This window comes from Apium graveolens, chromosome 1 (assembly GCF_009905375.1).
Source record: "Apium graveolens cultivar Ventura chromosome 1, ASM990537v1, whole genome shotgun sequence".
Taxonomy (NCBI): Eukaryota; Viridiplantae; Streptophyta; class Magnoliopsida; order Apiales; family Apiaceae; genus Apium; species Apium graveolens.
The window spans coordinates 6,797,327-6,806,014 of record NC_133647.1 but is presented as its reverse complement, the minus strand read 5'-3'; the positions used below and the strand labels follow the sequence as shown (position 1 = coordinate 6,806,014).

Below are 8,688 nucleotides of genomic sequence, written 5' to 3'. Positions count from 1 at the left end.
CATTCATCATACCAAAAGAGGTATGCACGGCTGCCTGATGTCTAAATAATAGAGAAATAATGTTTCCATCCAAATCAAACTAGTGTACAAAGAGAGTGTTGGAGTTAGTACATGATGACCTCTGTGGGCCAATATATTTTACAACTAAGACGGGCAGTAGGTATTTTGTTTTGATTGTTGATGAAAATAGTCGAGTAATATGGGTCAATGGTTTCAAGAAATTCAGAGTGCAAGTTGAGAATATTGGAGAGAAACAATATTATTAAAGACATACGTGAGTGGTGAGTTTTGCCCGAAATAATTTAATGTGTACAAGGAAGAGTCAAGGTTTAGAAGGTATTTGGCTACTCCATATTCCCCACAATAAAATTGGGTAGTAAAACATAGAAAATAGAACAATAGTTGCCATGGCGAGAAGTTTTCTTAAGCAAATTAATTTACCATCTACCTTATTGGGAAACAATTCGCACTACAAGAAAAATGCAATCAGACAAAGGTTGAAAGACAACGGTTAAAAAAATACCGTTGTCCTAAAAAATACAACAACGGTGAAATGATTTTGAAAAAAAAATAGTTGTGTGAGCTTAAGGACAGACAATAGTTATCTATCAGTTCAAAAACTGTTGTCTTTGTTATGCCCTCCCATGGAATCAGACAACAGTGTGCAAACTAAACTGTTGTCTTCGAATACTAAGACAACACGCTAGAACCGTTGTAAAATAACAACCATTTATCAGATTAAGATAATGGTTTTGCTGCTTATGTTGTGTAATTTGGACAAGTGCTTATTCTTACCCTTGTCTCATTAAAAATCAAACAACTGTGCGTTTATACCATTGTTAAAAGGAAAGGCCACAGATAATGGTGTTTTAAAGCATTATATTTATAAGATTTACACGACGGATTTATAAAGCGTTGTCTAAACACCACACTTTAAAAGATACTTTTAGAGGTTGTTTTGAATTATTTATTTTTCATTCTCCCTCCTATTTTAATTTAATCTCCCGAAAAATTTTAACAACTCACCATTTTACTTTTTTCATCTCTCAACTAATAGACAACGGTTTGAGATGTAAAAAACTTGTTAGAAACTCAAACACACAATGGTTTGGTTATTCATGCATGTTGTCTAAACTCTAGGTAGAAGATGGTTTAATAGATTATCTATAAACTGTTGTCTCTGAGTAATGTTAAAATGAAAAAAATGAGTTGTATATATGTTAAATCCCCAGAAAATTAATCCAAAAGCAGCCAACCAATGACTACCTAACACAATATCATCTAACCAATATAGACTAGCAAAAAACCCTCAATCAAGTTGGCAAATTAGAATATTTCCTCAAGTCCATAACTAATTTCAATTGGATAATTCACAAACCAAATTCTATTACAATTTGACAAGATAATTAATCGAAAAATATAAAACCTAATTGAGCTCTCATGATGCCATATAAAGCTTCCAGAAGTAAGCGACCAAATGTAACAAGTTGTTGGTAGAGAAAAAGCAGGGTATCATATATTGAACACCTTATTCGATCCAGAATTCCAACCAAAACCTTGACAAGCGACCAACTGTTTTAATTAGGCATGTCCATAAAACCAATAATGCAATCAAACAGGCTTTTCCACGGAAATGGGCAAAAATGGGCAACAATGAAATTCGGCTCAATAATCACATTGGTCACTGAAAGAAAAATAAAAAAACTTAACGTGGTTACAAATTTAAGATTAACAGGGTTTATGGTCCATCAACACTACTGTCCAATAATTAGATGACACTGAATCCAACATATAAATTCCAGACAGTCCAAACAATCAAGAAAAAGGGAGCGATAAATTAGAAAATGACAAATTCCGGTATGATAAATCATTTATAAAAATTAAAAAAAAACTGCTAAATCATTTATAAAAAACAGTAATCGTAATTGACACTGATTAATTAAAATTATCAAATTTTGGCAAATAATAATTCGAGAAATAAAAAAAGATTTACGAATAAATAAATTATAAAAGGAAGAGAGGTAACTCATGTTGGGGTAATTTTCTAGAAAATTTAACTTTAAAGAAGGTAATTTTTACCATCATGGGAGTTGAATCCATTCATCTTCGTCTCGCATATAACTAGCTTTTTTTTCATCAAGTTCGTCAACATTGGGACACATTGGCAAGTGCAGCTCATTCTCAACTTCTATTTCTACTAATCCATCATTTTTATCGTCACATTGTTCATAACAGTTCTTTTCCGGTAATTTCAACACGACTTACCAATGTTTTTCAAGAGGATCATCAATGTAACAAACCTGCTTAACATGTTTCCCTAGCACGAATGGATCATTTACGAAACCTAATTTGTTCAAATTAACAATTATATATCCCAAGTCATCTACCTTAACCCCCTGGTTCATATCTACCCAATTACAACAAAATATCGGGACTCTAAATTTGTTATAGTGTAACTCCCATATACTTGTTATAACTCCATAGTAGGTATGTGAAGTATGTTCAATATTCTTCTCCTTACCCTGTACAAACATTGTATCTGCAATGACACAGACACCACTACACTGAACTTGTCGAGTGTCATCACGCTCCTTGGTGCTAAACGTAACACCATTGATTCTATATCCGCTAAATGTAGGGACATTCTTGTTGGGCCCTTCAGCAATCCACCTTATCTCCTCAGGTATGTTGTTATGGTCATCCAACATTTCTGATTCAATCTATTTAAAACAAATTGATAAATATTAATTATATTTTCATATTAAAATTAATTCTGAGACTAAATGTGTTCCTGGATATTTTTAAATTCCACTGTTTCATTTTTTAACCATCATAATCAAATTTAAAAAAAATACTATTTTCTATAAAAAATCATGTTTGCTTGAATAAACAAATAACAAATACATTTACCAGAAAAATATAAACTAGGCCTATTTATGATGTTTTTATTCAAATAACAATTATACCTTTTTCCTGAACCATTTGTGAAATTCTGCATTTTCCTTGTTTTTAAGCCAGACTTCATCATTTTCATGTTGTTGGTATCTTGTCATCAAAGATGCCATTTGCTCGCTGCGAGAAAAATCACTTTCTTTAGTATATTAATCAAAGTGCAGAAAATAATGAAATAACACACACTTAAATATCACTAACTTACTCAAAATATGGTCTAATGTCAGTTGTATATTGGAGAAACCGCAAATGTGCTAGATGCAAGTCCTCATCGCTCGGCTTTATCAATGTCCCACCAGATAGAGGTCTTGCATTCTGCTCATGCTTTGCATTTTGTGTCACTCCTACAGTAGATTTTTCAAAATTTACCAAACACTCAACCGCCTCTTCGGCAACGTATGCCTCAGCAATACACCCTTCGGGATGAGCCGGGTTCCGTACATATCCTTTAAACGCTTTTAGATATATCTCGAAGGGATACATCCAACGAAGGAATATTAGCCCACAAAGTTTAACCTCTCTCACGAGATGAACTGAGAGATGGATCATCACATCAAAGAACGAAGGGGGAAAGTGCTTTTTAAGATGGCACAATGTTTTCACTAACTCACTCTGCATTTTTTCCAACTTGTCTACATCGATCACTTTACTGCAAATTGCCTTGAAGAAAAGGCAAAACCTAATAATTGTGCACCTGACTTGTTTTTGTAATACTGATCGAATTGAGATTGGAAGCAAATGATGCAATATCGTGTGACAATCATGAGATTTCATTCCAACAAGCCGAAGATTTTTCATGTTTACAAGATTCTTAATATTTGAACAAAATCCATCTGCCAACTTCATTTTAAGAAATGATGAGTAAACTATTTTTTTTTGCATGCGTTAAGTTCCATGATGCCAACGGTACCTTTTTTTTCTTTCCAGGAGTTTTTGGTCTCAGCTCCATTCTTATTCCCATTTCAGCCATATCAAGACGGACAGATTCCCTATCTTTTGTCTTCCCCGGAATATTTAGTAAAGTTCCAAGCAGGGCTTCGCATATATTTTTCTCGATGTGCATCACATCGAGAACATGCCTAACTGGAAAAAATTCCCAATACTCAAGTTGGAAGAATATTGAAACCTTTTTCCAAACAGGTCGAGGTTCACCTTTCTTCCATCGTGGTTGCCGTTGTTTCTTTCCAAATACATGGGCCCTTAAATGTTGTACTCTTTGAAAAACCTCTTCTCCGGTTAATGGAACAGGGGCGACCCCCTTCTCCACACTGTTATCAAAAGCTGATTCCTGCCTTCTATAAGGATGATTACGGGGCAACCATCTTCGATGCCTCATAATCACCGTCTTACGATAATTAACCAACCTAGTAGCTTTTGTTTCATCAATACAAATAGTACACGCATTATACCCTTTAATAACATTTCCTGACAAGTTCCCTAAGGCAGGATAATCAATTATTGTCCGTAGTAAAATGCCCCTAAGCATGAAAGACTCTTTCTTATAAGTGTCGTACATTTGTTTCCCACACCACAACTCTTGTAGATCTTCTATTTGTGGTTGAAGGAACACGTCGATATCATTTCCAGGCTCAGTCGGTCCAGATATTAACAAGCAGGGCATAATATACCTTCTCTTCATACAAAGCCATTGAGGAAGGTTATAAATTGATAGCAAAATAGGCCAGCTTGAGTAATCAGTACGGTTTCATGAAAAGGATTGAAACCAACGAAAGATAAAGCTAATCGAAGGTTCCTAGTCTCTGATGCAAAATCAGGCCATTTTTGGTCGACATTCTTTCATGTTTTTGAATCAGCTGGATGCCTCATTTTACCATCCTTTTGTCGCTCGGTGTCATGCCACGTGTAGAATCAGATCCCAATGATAGTAAGTCTTTTTTCTTATGAATAAAAGTCTTTTTCAGCTTTCAATAAAATAGCTTTATATTTATTTTTACTAAAATCATAATTCAACAATTCAACATCTAATTAAAATTAATGAATTTTGATTAGATTGACATCTTGAAACATAACTTTATAAAATAAAGTTGATGAAGAAGGAAAAATCAAAATATGTTCAAAACAAAGTACGTCATTACTAACATTCACCTTATCAGCTTATAAGTCGTAAATTCAACAAATAATTATTAAATATTAAAATTAAGGACATACGGTTTTAGTTTCAGTTTAGGCCAAAAAATGTCCCGAACAAAACCGCGCTCCACCCTAGTTACAACTCCATGTTTAATTATTTTAAAATTTTACAAAGAGAAACTTAATATCCTTAATTATTATTTGTTTAATAAATGTTTGTTCACAAACGTCTCTGTTATCATAATCTACGTTTGTTTATAGTAATATTCTTAATTATTATTATTATTTATTTAAAGTGATATGATCGAAGTGTTCGAATCAGATTATCGAACTTTTAAGGTACCAAAAATTTAACTTTTATGGATAACGTCAAATGTTTTATCATCATATGTGCACTCGCAAACATCGAACATTTAAAAATTAAAAGCTTTACAATAGATTATTCTTATTTTTGTTTTAGATTATAGACAACGGTTTAGGACAAAAAACTCTTGTTGGAAAATATATGAGACACGGTTTGTGTAAGAAACCGTTACACAACTACTATTTAAATAATATAGCATACGATAACGGTTTCCTTTAAGAACCGTTATGTGATTGTTGATCTTACAACAGTTACTATATTTCCGAATAAATGGATAATTTATATATATTTTAATTTTTGATTTTTATGTTTTAAAAAAATTAAATAATAATAGATTTTGTTGATCGTTGGATTAAACCAGATCTGTATCTAGGCCGTTGGTTTGAACTAAATTTTTTTCATTTTCCCTCGCTTTTAAATTTCATCTCCCCCTTTATTTTTTTAGTATCCCCCCAAAATATCCCCCCAAAAACTTTACTCCCCAACAAAATTCTTCCCCGTCAGTTACTCCTCGTCATAACTCCCCAACCCACTTCTTCCCCATCAGTTACTCTTCTTCACGGTGATTTTCTTCACACAATCTTCTTCCTCTTCTTCACACAATCTTCTTCCTCTTCTTCTATTCGATTATACTGGTATGTTTCTAATTCAATTAGAGACCGTAAACCCCTCATCTATATTTGGGGGTTTTTGATTTTTACATGTTTTTAATAAGTTTCTAAAATGCTATTCAATTTATTTTGGGTTTTTTGATTTATTTTGGAACTCTAAAACCCACTTCAATTTATGTTGGGGTTTTTTATTTTTAACTCAATGTTTTATGAGATTTAAATATTGCATGCAATGTTTATGGTATTGTGGAGTGTCTTTGCTTTGTGGAATGTTGCATGCAATGTTTGATAATATTGTGGAGTGTCTTTGCTTTGTTTTATTATGTAAATTTTGCATGCAACTGTGGAGTGTTGAGTGTTAATGATGAAACCCCTGGTTTTAAACTGTAATTATCTCATGATGAAACCCCTGGTTCTTTCTATTCTCTTATTTTTTATTCCAAATGAATATTAAAAGGGTACTAATTTCTGTTTGATATCTTGTAACTGTGCTAATTTCTTGTTTTTTTGTTTCGTGATTCTATTGATTTTTGAGATGAAATTACTGGTTTGTTTGTTACAACTCCGCAGTCGATTAGTTAGTTGAATGTGCCCTGTGCTACTGTCATATAATAAATGGATAATTTATCTTTAATCACATACCGTAAGTTGTACGATTATAAGCTAGATTTTATTGTTGGTTGAATGTTTGTTTGTGTATATCTCTGGTTAGTTTAGGCACTCAAAGTGTGTCATTTTAAGTAAAATTTATAATACGCTTTTAAGTTGGAAAGTTAAGATATCTCAGATGGTTATTCTTTTGTTATTTTTAGGTTCTTTTACCTGTAATATCTTTGAGTTTTATTGAGTTTACTGTCATGTTAATGTTGTACTTATTCCTTGTTTGTGTACTTTATAGGTTATGGCTACTCCTAAGAAGAAGACCAAGGCAGATAAGGGAAATTTGAAAAAAAAAGCGTCTCACAGGAATGGGTTCAAAAAGACACGATCTTCACCCCATCCAAGGACAATGAGTGTGCTAAGGGCTTTAAGAAAGACAAAGTCCACGAACAGCGAGACCTCCACTCCATTGAGTTCTCCCCCAAAAACTGTGAAGAAGGCCATTTCTGAAAACTTACAAAAGAAAATATGAAAGAAAAGAAAACGAGAAAAAGCTGTTACCAAACCGGACAATACTCAAGGACTAAAACTATTGAAGCGAGGCTGTGTAACGATGCACCGAATTATGAAACGAAGATCCGAGGGATCAAAGTTACTGTGTCTTTTAATGCAAGAGGAGAGCCATATGGTGAAGAAGGTAAAGAGATGCAATCATATATTGGAGTTTTGGCAAGAACCAAAACCCCGATTTGGCATGATTCTTGGAAATGTGTTCCTAAAGAGACAAAGACAAAAATTTGGGACTGTGTGCAGGTAAAATGAATATAAATAACTTCTATCATTTCAACTTTTATTTTTATTATTTGGTCTTCATTAACTAGCACCTTTTAACTTTAAATTTGATGGTATATGTACGTAGATGGCTTATGTTGTACCTGAGTCTGTAAAAAAGTTGGTATTCAGATCGGCCGGGGCAAAATGGAGGGAATTTAAATGTCGGCTGATCAAGTACTACATTCTTCCTTATCTGGATCAACCTCAATTTTTTGCACATCCTCTTGCAGATTTTACTTTTATAGATAAATCACATTGGGACATATTTGTTGCTGATCGCACATCTCCTGAGTTTCTGGTATATTTCTACTTAGCTTTATTCATTTTAATATTTACTTACTTATGATCTTCTAACCTTATTGCTACTTTTTATGAAGAAAATTCATAAAGAACAACAAGAAAGAAGAAAGCTGAGTATATATCCACATCGAATGTCTCGAAAAGGTTATGCTAATCTCGAGAATAAATGGGTTAGTGATAATGAAACAACATGCACATTTTTTGCTTCATATTAATTTTACAAGCATGTTTATGTTATTACTAAGTTGATCCTTTACATGTAAATGTAGACTGAATCTCATCCAGATGCAGAGGAAGTAGATCAGTCGGACACTTGGATCCTAGCAATGATGGACGAAGATGGTAATTTTTTAAATGATGAAGTTGCAGAAAAAGCTAAGGAAATTGTAAGTTATTAATATAATTGTCCATTCTATTTGATGCACATGTTTGTGTATTTTTTAATAAAGAACTGAAATTTCAAAAGTTAAATTTTAATAAATTATATACACATGAAGCCTATAAATCTATAGTTTATTTTTTTCTATTACAATGTATAATTCGAATTAGTGGTCTCTAATTTAACTTAGGATTTGTTTGTATGCATTTACTGCTAGTAGCATGTTGATTGTATCATATTTAATATTAGTAATTAATTATATATTTTAATAATCCCCTATTCACTAAGAGAGTCAAATACACATATTTAAATTGAAAATTGGTTCATAATATTAAATGTCTAGATTATGTATTCTGTGTTGGTTAATATTTTATTTTAATATTTTTTATCCTTGGATTAGTTTGTTAATGAATGTACTTACTAGGTCCCCTGTACCACCAAGTAAACTAAGTTGTCCCGTGTGCTTGTAATTGAATCTTTTAAATTAAATATATTAAAGGATGAATGTGCTTATAACTAGTAAAAACAAATTGGTGTTAGTTGTGTAATATTTTAAT

General features: G+C 32.5%; 1 protein-coding gene across 1 annotated transcript; it reads right to left on the bottom strand.

Annotated features, from left to right (window-relative positions):
- Positions 1 to 2,081: 2,081 nt before the first annotated feature.
- On the bottom strand, positions 2,082 to 4,573 carry LOC141680130 (uncharacterized). Its single transcript, XM_074486612.1, has 5 exons — positions 3,863 to 4,573; positions 3,158 to 3,792; positions 2,967 to 3,072; positions 2,522 to 2,720; positions 2,082 to 2,260 (listed from the first exon to the last, which is right to left on the bottom strand). The coding sequence occupies exons 1-5, from the start codon at positions 4,571 to 4,573 to the stop codon at positions 2,082 to 2,084; spliced, it is 1,830 nt and encodes a 609-aa protein (XP_074342713.1).
- Positions 4,574 to 8,688: the final 4,115 nt, after the last annotated feature.